Here is a 19,698-nt window from a genome sequence, read left to right on the forward strand (position 1 = left end):
TAATAAATTGCAATTACGCCTACAATATAGATCGAGCTGTGCTTCACACCGATGGTAACTTTAAAAAACGTGCTGTAATTTAAATCTAATTGGAAAAAAAAATTCGCACAACAGGAGGAATAATGACCAACACGATAAATCGTTTTTCGTCTAATTGAAAATCCCAAAACTATAGTATTATATAAACGCATACGCGTACATACATGAACAATTTTTTTTTTTATAAATGTATTATGCCCCGTGATTAGTTAGTCCAATGTGACCCAGAGTGCAGGCACAACTCGAATATATTTAAAACATTTTTTAATAAGGAGCAACCACAAAAGCATGCGCGAACAACCCAAAATCTTGCTATTAATATTATATTACGTATATTTAAGTAGGTATACATAATTATTTAAATACATTTTTTCAATAATTTCAAGGGTAATAAAATAAAATTAATACTTACTTGATGACAGTACTTACAGGTACCTAAGCGCATGTTCATATACATATATATATATATATAATCCAAAGCAAAAATGAAATTTAAATTTATATAAATGGATTCCCAAGTTAGTACATTGACACTTACAAAAATATGATAATAAACATATCGCCCTTTGGACATGACAAAAACCAAACTTTTGAAACACCCCATAGCAGAGCAAGCAACAATGAATGATACACCATATATTTTTGTAAGGGTGAAGAGAAAGGTTGCCTAAATATGAATACAATATTAATATCAACACTAAAAAAAAAAACTTATAAATTCGTTAAAAATTTCATGTTTTTTTTTGTTTTAATAAAAATAATACAATAAAAAGCAATGGATGTAAACATAAATACTCATGGGATAATTAATGAAGTAATACATGATAATATATGGGGGCTTAAAGGGAAACAATAAAATAATTAATAATACGAAACAAAAATGAAATTATATAATCTAATGAGGATAATAATGATTGAAATAAATATAAATTCAATTAATAACTAAATAAAAAAAAAAACGAAGTGCTTAACTTAATAAATAATACTTATTAACAAATTAGTATGACACATTATGAATATTTGATTTTATGTGCATAGACTAAGATTTTAAATTTGTATTATTAACACAATAAATATATAATAATCCATTTATACACTAACAATAGTTTTATACATGTTTGTAATAAAAATATCTCCATTAGGATAAAAAATTTTTTTTTATATAATATGGCAAAACAAGTAAATTGAAGTTGAAAATAAATATTAAATAATCTACAAGAAGTATTTTTTCAAATGGCACTTTTTGGTGGGGAAAATAGAAGATTACATAAATAAAAAGATTTGTTAAGCATCTTAAACTAAAATAAAAATGTTTTTCTAAAACAAACAAAATAAATGCAAATAAAACAGTACAGACAAAAAGGCACGATTATCACATGGTTTCTGCCGACTGGCAATCAACATTGATCAATACAAAAATATATTTTAAACATTCTTAAAATCAGACTTTTTAAAGTTGGTTAAAAAATAATTTGATTGTGCAATATAACATTTTTTGATTATAAATTGATTTCAGTTTCATTTTTGGTATAATTGTGCCCAACTAACATTATACGAGTATATATCACACTTATATATATATATATATTACGGTAGGCATTATCATATAGAATGTTCTTAAATACATTAGTGGAGATTGGCCGAGGACACTAATTAGGATAACATATAATTATGTACATAATAACAATTCGTTGCAAAACATGACTTATTTCAAATAAATAGCATAATTAATGGCGATTTTAACAATCCAACAAGCTAACATACATATCGACTAGGCCAACAAATAAAATGAATCATATCACAGTTGGAGTACTATTATTAAATAATTTAAAAATGATATTATCATTAAGGGCTAAAGTGGAAATAAGTATTTTTAATTTCTCAAAATGTATAATTATTATATACAACACAAATTGTGTTTGTTTATGTTTAAATACAAATGCACAAATACATTTATCATATGTGTTTGTATTTACTATACAAAAAATCAAATAGTAGCAAAAAGATTATTTGGGAATGAAATATCTAGTGTAAATCAAAAGTGAAATGTAAATAGTAATTATTACTTATTGAAGTCAATTGGACTAATTAAAATCGCCAGATGTTATACGCCTAACTCTTAACTTAATTTACTACGATACAATAAATAATTTGTGTACACAATGTAAACAATTGTATACTTCATTGGCACTTTTAACACTTAAGACTAAAGTCTAAAAAAAATATTTTGATATTCGCATATATAAAAACCATTTTCATTACACGGACTTGAACAATATGACCAGTCAATATGTGAACATTACGGCACTTTAGTTTGATTAAAAAGTTTGTACTTATGAGTTAATATCTCCTACAGCTGTTGCCGTTGTTGCAGCTGTCGTAGTTTGTCCAGTAATATTTTGAAATTCTTCTGAGCATTTTTCTCTATGCATACGTTCAATATGCCGAGCAACGTGCATTTTTTGTTTAGCTCTGTAATTGCAAAATGGACATTGGAATTGTGGGTCTTTTCCGCACTCCCATTTTTGATGATTGCGTAATGAGCTTTTAAGTTTATAATGCCTTCCGCAACGTGGGCATTCTACTCCACCACTCGTGCTTGGTGAACTTGCATTACTGATTTGTAACGTGTCATTAGGTGAAGTTGGATCAAACTTACAGTTGTTGTAGTAGTTAGTGAATTTGAAATTTATGGCAGACATTGGGCCATTTGGGCCAAATGAATTGAAAAGCGGCACAAGGGATCGTTGAGTAGGAGGATATCCATCCCAGTTTTCACCTCCATCCTGCCATCTTTTTATTATTTCTGTAAAGGATCCGAATAACAAACATGACAGAAAAATTTAGACAATAAATCAAAAGGAGGGAAAAATAGCTTCCGATGACATTAATTTTTTATATGACATGTTCCCCTTAATGATTTTCTTGATCGAAATACATAGAAAATGGAATTTTTTAAATGTTTTTATTTATTTAAATACATTTAGATAGTTATATTTTCAATCAAATTCAATGCAGTAAAATTTTTATATTTCTTAACCAATTTGGTGTAGTCAATAGAATAACAGTATAAAAAGTCTTAGTAATTCTTATATTTGCAAGAGTTAAAATTACGTACCTAATAGTTTATAAATTAACTGACACCAGAAACATTAACTTACATATAAAACAATTAATTTGTTTTAACATGATGCTAATTACTTGTATGTGTTAATATATGAGTATTTTGGCGTGGCGTTAAACATTCTAACAGCAATGATATTTATTTTTTAAAAAGCCAATAGCCTAATAGAACATTCATTAAATATTAATAATTATTTAATTTATGTATATACATATATATAAATAAATACACTTATACATAATATTGTTTATGTATATATAAATATATATATTTATATATATATATGCATATATGAAAGTATAATAGAAGACAGTATAGAAGATATGTTAAACCAATCCAAGCGCAACAACATTAATATTAGTTATTATATATTTATTCATGACTTACGCACTATCATACTTCGGACACAAATTTCACGATGAAATAGTGATAGACCAATATAAAAACAATAAATACATAAAATGTTAATTTGCGTAGATCTAAATATAATTCAAAAGAAGAAGGCATTTTGGATCCTACTATAGTTTTATGTAAAAATAATTTAACTAAAACTGGGTATAGTGAAACGTACACTCCCAACACTCACGAGGATAAGACTTAGTAGTGATGTTTGTTTAAGATAAGGTTTATCTTAGTTCCACTTTATGAAGGAGTATTGTGTACAAAATTATTATTCAACAGGTCGCAAATTGTTGGAGTGAATTTGAATAACAATTATTTATGTTAATGACATGCTAATTACCAAATATATAGATAGTTAAAAAAAAATAGAACATTTTCTTTTTTTACCAAACAATTAGTGAACAACACAGGAAATCATAATATATATAATATGATAATGAAAATGCTTGATGGTTATATTTAGTATTTATCATGTGTGGACATTTTCCAATGAAAGTCTTAAATCTAATTGAAATTCATAAGGTACGAATAGGCTTTCTCCTGTGTTCCTAAATAAACTTTTTGAATTGTTAATTACAATGTTATGGTATTTTAACCTTTTTTGGTTTAGTAACATGTACAGACAAATACAGTACATCAGAAATAAATGTAGGTGATATCTAATAAAACTAATAAGTAATGGCTAATAATTACACATTTTCCTTTGAGTTGCAATCATACTATTAGGTAGCAGAATAATACTATTTTTGTTTAATAAATGGACAATTAAAACGAAAATAATAACATTTAATCAAAAAGTACCATAAGACTTAGTAAATTGACATTTAAAAACATACAAATAATTAACAATATTTAAGGATAAAAATTAATTGTTTATAAATTTTATATTATTTTAACTAGTTTATGTTGAATGTACTATTTAAAGTAAATATACAAATTGTTAGAATTAAGGTAAAAAACAATTAACATTATTATTTTATAAATATAATTACAAAACACAGCCCTTTAATCATAAAACATAGAAGGAAAAAAATATAATTACTTTAAATTTACATTGCCTTATTCAATAGACAATAGTATAAAATATGTCCATAAAATGTGAACTAAACATTTATATATAATATATATGAGACTTGTCTAGAATTTGTACATTAATGTTTATTGCTATTTATTGAAAATTCAGTCTATTTTAATAAACACAGTAATGATGACAATTAATATTATAAGAGTTAATATCCTATTCCCATCCAAAAAAAAATATTGGAGCATTTTTTTCTGAATACAGAAAATTTTAAAATTTTAAATATAATATAATGCTAATAAAAATATTCAGTTTTGATGTTATCAGTTTTATGCCTGTACTTCATATGTGTCAACAAGTGAGCTTTCTGTTTTGCTTTATACGAGCACATGTAGCATTTGAATTGCGGCTCTTTACCGCACTCCCAGCGCTGATGGTTCAACAATGAGCTCTTCAATTTGTAATGACGGCCGCACCTCGTACAGCTTATTGCTAAGGAAAGCACACACAACACACATACCACATACAGTTTCCAGAATAATAATATTTATAATAATAAAAAAAAATTTGGTTTGTAATCTAACCGGACCCAGTTAGTACATCCATGCCCGTTATTAGTTAGAAAAATAATTTAGGATATATACAGTAATTCTGAATTTGTTTTTACACAAATAAATGAATAATATAAAATGAATGATTTCATACAAATCAATAATAGCGTAGGTAATACAAAATATAATTCTTAACTGTGGGTTTAGGAACAAAATGTACACTTTTTATTATACTTTTTTTTTTTGTTTTTTTTGTTTATTTATACTCATAACGTAACATGCTAATGATTACTGTGATCATAGATTAAAATTATTATATATGTATTAACATTTTTCAATTTTTACATTTTATTATAATTTTTCTTACAAAATATAAAGAAATTAGTGCTAGTCTCCTTAATAAAAAAAAAAATAGAATAAAAATGATACAAAGCCCATATTATAAGATACAAACCACCAAGATTATGTAACAAAAGATATAAACAAATAGCAAGGCTGGACATTTTTTTAAGTTAAGTAATATAAAATAAGGTAAGTTGAGTTGAGTTGAGTTTTTAAGTTACCCGATAATGTTTTTTAACTTTGTTAAATTAATAATTAAATTATAAACTTGAAGCTTATCTAATTAAAAGTAAAAAATTAATGGATAAAAATATAAACTTTATTGACTCAGTTTAAAGATTAAATTTTAAATTTTCTATATAGCATACCTATATCAATAGATGAATTTCAGTAATTTTCTAAGCTAGGAGCAATATGGCCTATAGGCCTTCTACATATGAATGTTTATAGGGGATGTGTAGAGGGAAGTTGAGTCTCCAGCAAACTCTTCTTCCCCATCCACCAGAGGGGAAATCCAAAGTTGAATCCACCAGTAATTCTTGAGTAATTACTTGGAACATTTTGTACTTTGGTTATTTTTTATATTATTATACTTTAGTATTTGGGATAATTTACATCTTTATATTCATTGAAAAAATTTTCTTTATAAGTTATTATATTTATATTATTATGTGTATATGAGAATTATAAAGTACAAACAGGTAATGAATATTTAATGATTGCACATTTTAGATTTTCCTATATAATATCTTGCAATTTTTTTTATCACAAATAATATCTCTTAAGCAAATAAAAATATAAATAAATATATTAGTCATATCACAATTTAACTTAATTTTAAGACTTTTCAAAAACTTGAAGTTAATATGTTGTAAACATTATAAAAGTAACATATTAAGTTAAAGTTAATTCCAAAAATAAGTGATGATTTAATTAACTTGTTTATTGCCCAGCCTTGACAAATAGTATAAATGGTAAATAATTGTTTAAACTTAATAAGTCAAAGACTATTTCTTAACGAATTTGATACAATGTTAACCGGGATTCACAACTTTTTCAAAGCAAAATAATAGTATACATGTTTCTATAAAATTTATAACTATATAGAAAATGTCATAATTTATGAAAGGATTGTTAATCAAAGTTATTCCATCCAAATTTAAGACATATTATGAATCTTATGAGTAAAAAATATGTAATTTTATTAAAATATAAATATGCATACATGTAAATTGTAATATAAAACAATTATATACAAGATAGCGTTTATATTATACTTGGTCATTTACATGACTGATTTATATCATATAAACTCAATAAAAAGTTTCAATAAAAATTATTTAAATTTATTTTTTTTTTATATAAATTATATCAAATTTTAATTATTTAGGTATTGAAATAAATAAATATCTTTGACAAGCTTTAAAATTAACTATAATATATTTATATTTTATTATTTTTTTTTTTTTTATTATATATGTATATTAGGTTGCCCATATAGCATAATCAGCTCCAACACCAAAGTATTGGGAAGACCCAATCTTGGATCTAGCCTATTGCCAATCCATTCTATTGTTCTACAACATACCATCAACCCATCTAACTTAAGTAATTTTACTAAAAATATTTTAGCTAGTAGCGAGTTGAAAATAAATATACCTATATATAAGTATCCGTGATAAATAAATACTTATGGCATAATGGTTTTCCCCATCTTACTAACTTTTAACATAGTTATACTTACTCCATATTTCACCCAGTCATAAGATTTTTAAAATTAAGGTATTATTTATTATAAAAATTATAAGGAAAATTAATAATATATTTATATTTTATAGTTATTATTGTTCACAAATAATTATAACATTAAAATAATCTCCAGACAAAACACAGATAATACTATTTATATAATTGTCATTGTATGTAATAATACCTTAATTTCAATAATTATACCACAATGAATGAATTACTGAGCAGAGAAGTATATGGCTTTATTATGTGTAGATGACAGAGAAAAACATATGGGCAAGAAAATTTATTTTTTTCTAGAATTTTGAACTATGTACGTAGTTTGTGAGAAAATTAATTAATTATATAAATAACTATAAATAATCAATATCAATAATAATAGTTCAGGTACCGAAACTCCAATAAAAGTTTACATATTATGCCAAATAATTTCAAATAAAAAAAGGTGGGTAAGTGGATGTCGCTCTGCTGTACAGTATGTTACAAGTAGGTCACTGTAATGGATGGTGTTAAATTTGAATTCAATGATATAATATCATTGTATAAGAAAAACGGTCCGTCAGCCTATCATATTACCAAGTATATTTAATGATATTATTGTGAATAAAGTAATTTATATATAACCTATTTATGTGGAACCTTGTTTTAAATTTTTAATCCTTAGCTACAAAATTTGAACATTTTATAAATTTTTAACTACAAAATAATTATTACATTTTAAATTTGATAAATTTTGTCAAAATTTGAACTTTAAATGCTTATAAAAAAAAATTGTGCCTATATATTTTCAATATTTTTCAACTGCTATTGTAACAATATATCAGGAGCCTTGCATTAAATGTTCACGCTTTTCTACCTAACAAATAAAAATTTAATGATATTTATGGAAAAAAAAAACTAAAAAAATTGAAAACAGACAATGTCCGTAAACAGCTCAAAAAGTGTTAAATTATTTTCAAATTTTTATCGTGTATATAAAATGCTAATACAAGCATTCAGTGAAATTTTCAAGTATCTACAGTCATACGTTTTTTTAATTACAACAAAATAAGAAAATTGTTACACGAGAAATCGAGTGAATATCAAATGTTGTAAAAATATGAATTTCAAATGCTCATAAAAATTTAATTTGACTTTCTTGTAGACATTTTTTTTTTGATAAAGGTAGACAAACTTATGGATAATCTTGTATTAAATTTTCAAATCTTTGATTTAAAAAGAAAAATTTTTATGAATTCTGAACTCAAAATAATTTGCTAATTTTTGTGATTTTTCCGTATTTTGTCAATATTTGAATTTTAAATGATTATAAATAAAAACTATGAATAAGGATTTTTAATTTTTTTCATCTGTCTTTGAAACAATAGCCTAGAAGCCTTCTATTAAAATTTCAACTTTTTTACTCAACAAGATAAAATTTTATTGATATTTATAGAAAAAAAACTAAAAAAAATGGAAATTGACAATGTCTGTAAACAGCTCAAAATAAGTCAAAATATTTTCAAAATTGTATGGTGTATAGAAAATGCTAATATAAAATGTATACATTCAGTCAAAATTTTATGTCCCTACGGTTATTTTAGAGTTACACCAAAAACCAAAATAGATTTTCTCGAAAACAGATTTTGCGTAAAAATTCCCGTTTTTCCTTAATTTTTCTTTTGTTTTTCGCGTCACTTTTGAAAATTACTGGGAAATTTTTTTTGACCTCCCATAGTACCAACTAGATTCACTTTCCTATCAGAAAAGTTACTGTTGAAGAAAATCCAAGCACTTTTACTGTCCTAAAAGGTGATGACAGACACAAAAAAAAATAAAAAAGAAACACACATCATTATACAGTCAATACATTCATCGCTTCGCTCAGAATCTAAAATGTGTTTTTTATTATTAACCATACTATTAGAGTCTTGAGTATACACAGTCGAGTCGCGATAACTCAAACCTTGATAAATCCACTTGTTACCTACTGTATAGCAGAGCGATATCCACTTCCTACACAACCAAATCCTATGTCACTTGTGTTAGACAAAGAAAAAAAATCATGGGGTGGAATTCCCTTAATATAATATTTACTATAATAAAATGTACATAATTTTTTAATCAGATATTAGTCTTTAAATAAAAGAGTCTATATTAATTAGTTTTAGTTTTGAAATGGGTAAACATAACTATTAATTATTTTTCACTAAAAGAATATTTTTGTGTTAAGTATTCATATTGTTTGTTAGTAAAAGATTATAATAATCAATAAAGGTAATATGAAAAACAGATGTTTACTTTTTAAAAAAACTTTAAACAAAAATAGAATTTATATAAAATATCATTGAATTAAATACATTCATAAAAACAATACTCTTTAATTTATTAGTATGGAAACATTTAAAGAAAGTACAAGTCCGCAAATCTTAAAATCTAAATGAGCTTAAAGGAAACATTGAAGATCAAGTAGCAAACATTCCAGCTGAAGAATTGCATCAATTGAGCCAAAGCACAATAAACAGAGTTTAACATTGTCTACAGGCTTTTAGTAAACAGATAATTTATAGAAGTATATTAGATGTAAATAATACTAATTGGTATTTATTTAAATATTCTAATTGTTAGTTCTAACAATTCTAACTATTTAAAAACTAAATTTAACAAGAATTGTTTTTTGTTAACTATCAATATTTAGAGAGAACACCCTGTATAATACATGTTTACATATTGGTAAGTTTTAATCTTTTGGAAAAACAAGAAATATTTATCAAATAAAGAAATAAGTTAAAATAATAATTAATTATATTGAACATGTGTTACATCGTATTTCCAAATAATAGAATCGATAATTCATTATAGATGTCTATAGATATATTATTTTCAAAACTACAAGTAATAATAGCAGTAAAATATATTTCATTAGGTACCTAACATTTATACTGGTCATAAGAAACAAACTTTGTGCTAGTCAAATGGTCAATGATAAACCTGTTATAAGATATCTAAGAAAGGCCAAAGATAAGAAATGTTTTATTATATCCTGTACAACAAGTGGTGTCAGAAAAAACGTAGTTGCTCATTAAAAAAAAAAAAAATACAAAAACAAAGAATTCTATTTAACAAATTTTTATCTAGAATTATTTAATATTGATTTCTATGACTTTTTTTTTATATTTCAACTAGATAGAATTTACAAAGAATAAGATTATTCCATTATGCCATAGGTTTGTTAGTTGTGAATAAAAAATGCTCCAATACATTAAAACATATTTAGTTTAAAATAGTGTTTGTATTGAATTTTGAGTTCACATTATAATTCACAGTAACATTTTACAATACAATTTATAATATGTTATATCTTATAGCTTGTAGTCCACGCGACTAAAATTAAATCTTATATAATAATACAACAAATAAAACACATTAGTAGATATTATTTTCTATTATCCATCAGTCGTTAATATTTAGTTGGACTTTAATCACACATAGTGGATCTGTTTGTAATACAATTTAAATCATAATCTTGTCTATATTTAAACAGTGTATAAGATAAGAAATGCTAGTAATCTGGTCAAATTCTCAGAGGAAATCTTCACATCGTTATTAAAATAAATTGTCAGATTTTAATGTAGTATACATAATCGCGCTAGATAACCTTCATTTATCATAATATAATGGTAAAGTGCGCAAGATAAAATATAATTATTTAAAAAAAAACTTACTTATGTTTACCTGTAATTTCATTTTTTGCTAAAATACAATGATCTAAGAAATAATAAAAAATTGAAGCAAATATATAAATTTCTATATAAAAAAGCAACCACAAAACCAAGCTTATACATGCAAATAAAATAAACCATAGGTACTCATAAAATCATGCAAATTGTAATACAGTGTTAGTAGGAAAATTGTTGTTAACCAACTTGGAAAGTATAATGTAAAATTCTCAAAAATACATAAAAGTATACTTTGATCATGAAATATTACTTTAGTATGGGTATATACAAAACTAAACAAAAAAGTATTGAGTCAATTTATCGGGAACATACTTAAATATAAATTTTTTTTTTTGATATTTTATATAAAATTACAAATTACAATTAATTTAATTTTCAATTTATAAAATATCTAATATTAATAATATAACTATTAAAATGTATTATTCATATTTTTTTAAAAAATTAGCTAGGTTTTTAATGTTTTTTTAAATTTAATCTCAAATCAATGTATATTTTTAAATAATACAAAGAAATGTTTTGTCATTATATTATATAAATTTATATTTTTTTGTTAATGGGTACTTTTGAAAAAAATACAAATTTACATGTACCTCATCCACAAAAACATTTTCTTTGTCCCTTATTCATGCATAATGGATACACATTTAATTTTAAAATTAATTATTTTATTTTATCCATTTAAAATTTAATTATTTATTGTACGCTTATTTCTACAATTAATATAAATAAAAATCTTACCTTTACAATCCATTGGTGTATTAACAGTACTGGTGCTATCTTGATTAGTTGTGTCTAATTGCCATGAATTTGTTTGAGGCACTGCTAAAATATAAATAAAAACACCAAAAGATAAGTAAATATAAAATAAACCGGCAAGGTTATTATTTAAAAATGTATGGGTACATTTAACTACATGAGTAATACACCATTAGAAAAAATGATATATCCTGAATGATACATTGGATATTCTTAGGATACATTTTAATAGAAATTAGAGTAACAACATCTTATTCGTATCATACAACAAATAGAGTTATCTCTTATGTATATTAAATACAATTTTTTAAAGTGAAATATTATTTATTTTAAGTTATTTACCGGTGTGATTGGTGTCCCCTTGCGAAGTTCCAGGCTGTGATAATTCATTTTCATCAAATTCTTCTTCCTCCTCTTCTAAAGCCATATCTTCTACACTATCGTCATATGACATTTCTGTCAAACATTCTTGCCGGTCACCAGAAATTGATTCCACTTTTGGTTTAATTATCGTATTTTCAGTTGGTTTAAGCACTTCTTTGTCTGGTGAACACGATTTACGGTAAGGTTCTGCTTTAATTACCTTACTAACTGAAGAAGGGATGTTATTATTATTATTAGTTGGCGATTTTTCAACTCCCTGAGGTTCAGATTCAGTCATACTATCATCGCCATTATCGGGATGATGATCATCTGATCCATTTGTTCGTTGTAATTTCCGTTTCTTGCTGGTTGGAGATAAACTACCTTCTCTTGGTCTTGAATATGTACGTACAGTTTCATTTTGGCTCCAAATGGTAGGCGAGTTAGAACTAACTGATGATAAAGAAGGTGGTTGTTTTCTATGTTCAAAACGTTTAGATACTGGGTCTTCAAAATCTGAATTATCGCGAACCCCAATACCAGCACTTTCTGTCAAACCTTTGATTTGAAGAGATTCAGCAGCTTTCAAAAATGTACCAAGTTCTTCTTGAGAAATATTGACTTCACCTCGATACATATAATCCAACATTGACTTTAATTCTTGAAATTTGATATCTTTCAAAATTAAGATTGGATGTTTCTCTTGATGTTGACTTAATAAAACCTTAAACAAAATGTAAAAATAATGTTAACATTTATTGTAACATACTTAGGTATATAATATTTAAGCACAAGTTTAATCAACAAAATATCTTTATAAATATGTCTTTTAATTATTGTTAGAAATTACAAATATTACTATAAAAGAAAATGTAGTTCATCAAATAATATTTTTATAAAATTAATAAAAAATAATAGTTTTTATCATGTTAATAGTTTATTGTCACAAATTTTATATTAAGTGGGTAAGCATGGGTAAGTATCTACTATAATACCTAACCACTAGTCGACCCTACCTAGGCAAATATATTATATAACTATGTAGGGATAGATCCCCCTCTCCAAGGTTCTTTATTTTTTACATATTAGTAATAGGTACACGTTTCATCTGCTTTTGATATGTGTTTTCAATATTGACTAGGTAGTTATTATTTTTATTTTTTTTGTTGCTATTTTTCTTTATCGTGATTATTGATTCCTCCAGCCATAAATAATATTATTATTTATCACTGATAAGGATAATATAATATAACACGCAATTCGTTTTACAATTGATTTGTACTGTATTTTTGTAAATGATCACACCGTTAACTATACCCATTCCCAGTGTCAGAAATATTGTATAGGTAAGATGATAACAATACGGTGATAAAATAAAATAAATAATTTAAACTGATTCATAACATTGTTTTATAGTTTAAATAAAAAGTACAATAAAAATGACTTGAATTGATTATTTGATATTATCAACTGTCATTGCAAGGGATCTATTGGTTTTACAATAGTGTTCATTTTTTTTTTATCCTGAATACAAAATTTCTACCAGAAGGTTCTTTGCTTTCAACATATAGTATCTTATCTTTTATAGCAAATTGGATCAAGATGGTACTTTAGAGAGGTCATTTTTCGATTTTTTCAATATTTATTTAATGACACAAGAAAAACCACCGACAAATTACAAAAAACTGCTAAAAATGGGATTTTAATTTCCAACACTTAGTTTATCACCATAGAAACAAATAAAAATAATGATTTAGGTAATTATTTTGTTTTAATTTATAATATTAATTCAACTTACAGGCTATAATAAAATATAATAACAATATCAAATATCCAGACTGACAAACTGTCTTCGCTCAGAATCGTTTTCCGTATACAATAATATGATATTATTGAATTTAAATTTAATACAATCCATTGTACAGTGACCAACTTGAAACCTACTATACAGCAGAGCGACATCCACTTACCTGCTTTTTTTAATATTCGTTATTATAATATGGGAGTTGTGAGGCAAAACCCTTACGGCTTATTTTGTAACCATTTTTTTCATCCCCCTCCATTGAAATATCCTGAGAACGCCTCTGTAGGTATAACTAGGTAATAGAGTGAATATTTTTTTTCAATTAGGCATTATTAGAAAATACATTATTCAAACAATTGATAGTCATATCAGAAATTTTTAGAATCAATTGAATACAACAAAGGTTAGGCTATCTATAAGATAGCTCAAATGTTTTTAAGCGAGTTTTTAAGCAAATAATGAAAATGAAATAGGTACCTACAAGTTGGAAAAAAGAATAGGGATTTTAAAATATACTTAATAATTAAAAATATTTAATAAACATAATATATTATTTATTTCCTTAATTAAAAAAAAAAATAGTTACCTGCTATTAGCTATATTGTTTAACATTTATAAAATACCATTACTTAATATTATACTCTGTGGCACGAGAGAAGTAATCCGCTACGCGCATGCAGACTGATGGCAGCGACCGTTCCGAGGTCCCGTTTCCCCTCACTTTACAACATGATACATACTAATAGTATTACTATATAACATTGCCGACTGTTGACCGTCGTGATCGTGCAACGTCAACATGTCAAATAAGTGGGGGATGTGTGGATTCGACCGCGTTTTGGTCGGGACACGGGTCACTTCTTTCGTGGCACGGAGTATAGGAACTGAACTACTCTAATTAAGTCTTTTAAAGAGTTTAACTACTGAAAAATTTACTCTAAAAAAGAGATCATAATAGAAAATTCATTATCATTTTGTAGCTAGGAAGTTTGAGTGTTAGTAGAATTTCTAATACTTAAAATTGTACATCATTAATTATTTCGGAATAACTTTCACTTTGTGTATTAATATAGAATGAAGTGCCTACCTATGTTAGGATAACGATATAGCCACGTATAGCCAAATTAGTTCATCACCAACATTTGTTAATTATTGTATAGAAATCAACTAAATAATTAATTAATGCAATGTAAATATCTTTATGTAGATCTTAAATTAATCAGTCTAATATAATTCTATTTTATAAATGTTGTGATATATTTATTGGGTATTTCTAGGTTAACCTTAGCAAGACTATTTTAATTTCTATGTGATACTCATCGACATCCGGGGTATCGCAACAACCGCAATATCAGGCTTAGGTACCATAACTATCTTTTTGGTTCTTCTGTAAGGTTACCGATTAAATATAATAATATCAGATGTTATTTTTTACCACATTTTATTATCATAAATCATGTTCTGTGTATATATATATATATATAATTCTAACCTTAATTTTAAGGTAATGTTTATTTATTTTGTTGGATTAAATATTAGGTTATTGTTCTCTTTTGATTTAATACTACCTATATTTTTTAAATTCAATTTAATGTTATATTAGTAATTAGGTAGGTATGAACAACTGACAAGTGGCAACCACCAAAATAAGATTAGGTGTTATTTTAAAATTTTAAAATGCTTTTATATATTTAATTTAGGTCAGTAACTTGATTCTTATAATCTTTTAAATTAAGGTAGGTATGTAATATAGATATTAAAGATTATGTACCTATATTAATAAATTATAAACATTTTGGAAATATTGATTTTTGATATTATGATAGGTAGGTAGTTGATATAACCCAAGTACCATTTATTGATTTTGAATGACTCTAAAACTCTAACCAAATTTAATGTTTATACTTAAGTCATTGAAATATAAAATCCTACTTAATAGGTACACTACTACATTTAGAAGGTTCATATGGAAAATTTAACTGGGCGCTTAGTAAAACTATTCAAAGAGAATGTACTGGTATGAATATGAAAGCAGAAATTGTGGAGGGCTTTCAAGAAAGTGAAATCAGAAAGGTATGTCTAGAAGGGTAGGGCTCAGCTAAAAATATTTTAGGAAGCAAGCTTAAAAAAAGGAGAAAGGAAATTTATGGAAGAATTAAAAAAAGAAAGATCAATAATGATACTTATTTTTTTATTAGTTTAAATGTTTTTATATTTACATTTTCACTATAATAATTAAAAATTATTAATTTTCTAAAATACTTTCAGGTGGATAGTTCAATTAAAATAAAAACAAATGTATATTACTAAATTTATTATCTTAAAATATGTAAGTAATATATTATAAAAAAATTGTATATTGTTAAGAATTTATGCAAAATACTTATATATTAACCATTTTAATATGATTAGCTATGTCTTTATATTTATGCCATGTTGATGACTACCTAACGTATGTTTAATAAGGAAATACAATTACTTGGTATCAAAGTATCTTTAATAATATGTAATAACAATCAATACTACCTATGACTTTAATCATTTTATTTTTAATACAAAAATAATTCTGAATAATATTAACAAGTACCTACTTATTTAAGCTATTTTGAATATTTTGATACTTTTACATTAAATATGTATTGTACCTACCGGCCTAATCATCTAATATAGTTAGTAAGAAGTACCTAATAAAACTGTATCAAGCAATCAATTAATTTGCTTAAGTTTATCTAAACTGATAAAATTAATGTGACTAAGTAGGTAGTACATACATTGTTTATATTTTAAATTACCTATAAAGATACCTACATACAGACTTTTTAAGTATTCTGAGTACAGTATTCGGAATATTTTTTTAACGTCCAATATTAGTTTTAATATAATTTATAACTAATAGATAGCCAGATAGGTGTGCATTATCGAGATTATAATAATGTTCATTTATAAACACAGAATTGAAAAAGATATATTTTTGCTATTGAAATCTAAATCTACTAAAAAAAAGTATTTGGAATACTTTTTGTGAACCTATTCAAAATATGTATTTGAAATACTTTTAAAAAGTATTTTACCCAAGTCTACCTAAATAATAATAGGTTTAGGCATAAAAAATGTGTATATTATATTATTGTCAATTATCATATAATAGATATCTAGATAAAATTATGTTACATAAATAGTGAACATGAAAATTATTCAATATGGCTAAGAAATTCTATGGACATTTTGTTAAATTTTATCTCAATACGTCTGTATTTAATGTTTTCCCCAAGCGAGTACTCGGTTGCCGACTTGTTATCAATTTTACAATACTTACAGTCAAAGTAAAGACATAATATTATCTACCAAACCAAGTAGGTACCTACTAATGTGTCTATTCACATTTTATTCTAAGGTGTCAATGGAATATTAATGAAAAAAAGTATGCTAGGTACCTGCCTACAGGACAAAAAAATAAATACATTTTGTGCATGCCTATACGGATATACTTGATTAATTGGATTATAAATTATTAATATATACGTGCGTGTGCGCGCGTGTATTAATTCGTCGTTATTATTATTATTATTATTATTATTATCATTATCATCATCGTCATCGTCGTAGTCCGTTGGCAATAAAATATTTGCCAATTGTAGAGAATTCGATCTATACGAAAGAAGAGAGAAAAAAAAAGAGAAATTTCCTTTGTCATTGCATTGTGTGCGCGAATAACGGGACAGGAAAAAGGAATGAAAAAAAAAAAGTGAAGGGGTGTGGAACTGGTTTTCATACCGCCTGGTGAAAATCATGTGCAGACACCGTACTACAAACACACGCGCGTAAGTAGGCCAAAACAAAACGGAAATGCCCTAAAAAATTTTATATACACACACAAAATAATTAAAACCCGACTGTAGTAAGATCCTGTTAGCGATTACTAATCAATATCATAATAATATAAACGGAATTTTATCGTCTCACGGACACAACGACTAGAATGTCGTGGGAAAATCGATGGAAAACGCCGGAAAAATCGCATCGATTTATAATATTATAATAACAATGAACAATGTACCCAATAATATTTAATAATAACAACAATAAAATGTCGCGACCTTAAATAAATCACATAATTCGGCCACCCCGGGAGGCGGGGAGAGGGCTGGCTATTGTTGTTGCCATTATATTATTATTATTATCGTCATAGTCGAATATTTCACAGGCACTATACACTTACCCCTAAGTACGGACTGCAGGCGGACAACACGACTTTGTGAGCTTTCAGGTATCGTCCCTCTGCGGCCAGCGTGCAATCCACAAGGGTGCCGCTCTCCAGGAGGCTGTCGAACACCGAAATCAGTGTCCTCTGGTGGTTGTTCCATCGCAGGCAAAACTGTTGGCTGACGGACATGACGGCGTGTAGTGGCGGTAGTTTGTGCGCGCCGCGGCCTTTGGTCTTTCACACGTTTTCACGGACGGGCGGCGGGGCGCCGGGATCGGACGTCGGCGGCGGTGATGATGATGACGATGACCACGATGATACTGATAATGATATGGGTACGAGTGCACCGCACCGGGGAGTGACGACGACGACGATCGGTCCGCTACGCGAAACTCGGTACGCCGGATACTGTTGTACTGGCGTTGGATCTACGCGTCCGATGCGCCGTTCTACTGGATCCGCGGCATCGCGACGAGTGGAAAAATTCGACGGCGGCGCCGATAGCGATATGCACACCACACAAACACAACGGTTCTCGGTCGGTCGGTCGCGGTCGCGGTGCAGGAAAGAATAGAAAAAAATCTAATATCACGACAAATTATTTTATTAAGTCGACTATTTATTTATTGCGCGTACGGCAGCGGCATGTACAAACGAGATGATATTATTTATATTATTATTGTGATTATTACTATTATTATTATTATTATATATATACACACACACACAATGATATTGTTATTATCACACACGACGTGTGTGCGCTGCGCTGCTGCTGGTCGGTTCGATTAAAATGTTGATATACATATACATATATCTATGAATTGTTATATATAATAGTAATAATAATAATAATAACAATATTTAGGTGTTAGACGTCGGTCGTGGTGTTATCGTCGTCGTTGTTGCGGTGCCCGGACCCGTTTTCGAAAACGCCCGGTGTGGTGCGCGGACGGCGAGACGGACGCGTTTCTTTTTCGACTACTACGACGCCACCACAGCAGCAGATCTACACGACGTTATTATATTTTCGTCCGTTTGGGCAACACAACACGTACACACGCGCACGCACGCGGAGCCTCACACGCGCAGCACACACACACACACACACACAAACGCGCACTCGCAAAGAGGCACACGCACACGCACACCTTAAAACCGATTCGGAACCCGTACGATAGAAATGCGCGCTCGTGTGTGTTGTGTGCGTGTGCGTAACGCAGCGAAGAACACCGCGCCAACGGGCATCGATGGGTTTGGGGAGGGATACGGACGGGAGAGGGAAGTGAGGAAAAAAACAAAAACGAGGACCAAACTCGACACACAAGCGCGCGCGCGTCGGAGCACACCAGGTTCGCTGCTTTACGGCTTTACGCGCGCCAGGTTCGCTATTTCACCACGCACGCGGATAACGGCGGCGGTCTGTCGTGTGTGTGCGTAATACGCCATAATGGATTCGTGCGACCGAACGGATGTTGGGGTCGGGCGGGCGCGCGCGCACACGCGGCTGTATCCGTCCCGACGTTGGCAACGGTTGTCGGTTTCCCGCGGCGCTGTGTTTCGATTATGGAGCATTAGCGGCGTTCGCAACGACGTTTACCCGACGTTTATTATTGCGAGA

At 27.7% G+C, this 19,698-nt stretch overlaps 1 protein-coding gene across 13 annotated transcripts in view; it reads right to left on the reverse strand.

Moving 5' to 3' along the window:
- Positions 1–19,698, reverse strand: part of LOC132952891 (longitudinals lacking protein, isoforms A/B/D/L-like) — a 30,076-nt gene extending 10,378 nt beyond the window's left edge. For 2 of the 13 annotated variants that reach the window (XR_009665527.1, XM_061025387.1), the window contains exons 1-3: positions 18,093–19,625; positions 12,049–12,793; positions 11,689–11,772 (exon numbers count right to left, since the gene is read on the reverse strand). Coding sequence is in view for 12 of the 13 variants with exons in the window: in XM_061025387.1 (XP_060881370.1) it covers positions 11,689–11,772; positions 12,049–12,793; positions 18,093–18,266 (1,003 nt within the window). In the remaining variant the exon portion in view is untranslated. Of the gene's footprint in view, positions 1–757; positions 2,846–3,556; positions 5,079–11,688; positions 11,773–12,048; positions 12,794–18,092 lie in introns of those variants that run through there. The other 11 variants (XM_061025377.1, XM_061025376.1, XM_061025383.1 and 8 more) reach the window with 11 other exon arrangements.

Source organism: Metopolophium dirhodum, chromosome 9, assembly GCF_019925205.1.
Source record: "Metopolophium dirhodum isolate CAU chromosome 9, ASM1992520v1, whole genome shotgun sequence".
NCBI classification, from domain to species: domain Eukaryota; kingdom Metazoa; phylum Arthropoda; class Insecta; order Hemiptera; family Aphididae; genus Metopolophium; species Metopolophium dirhodum.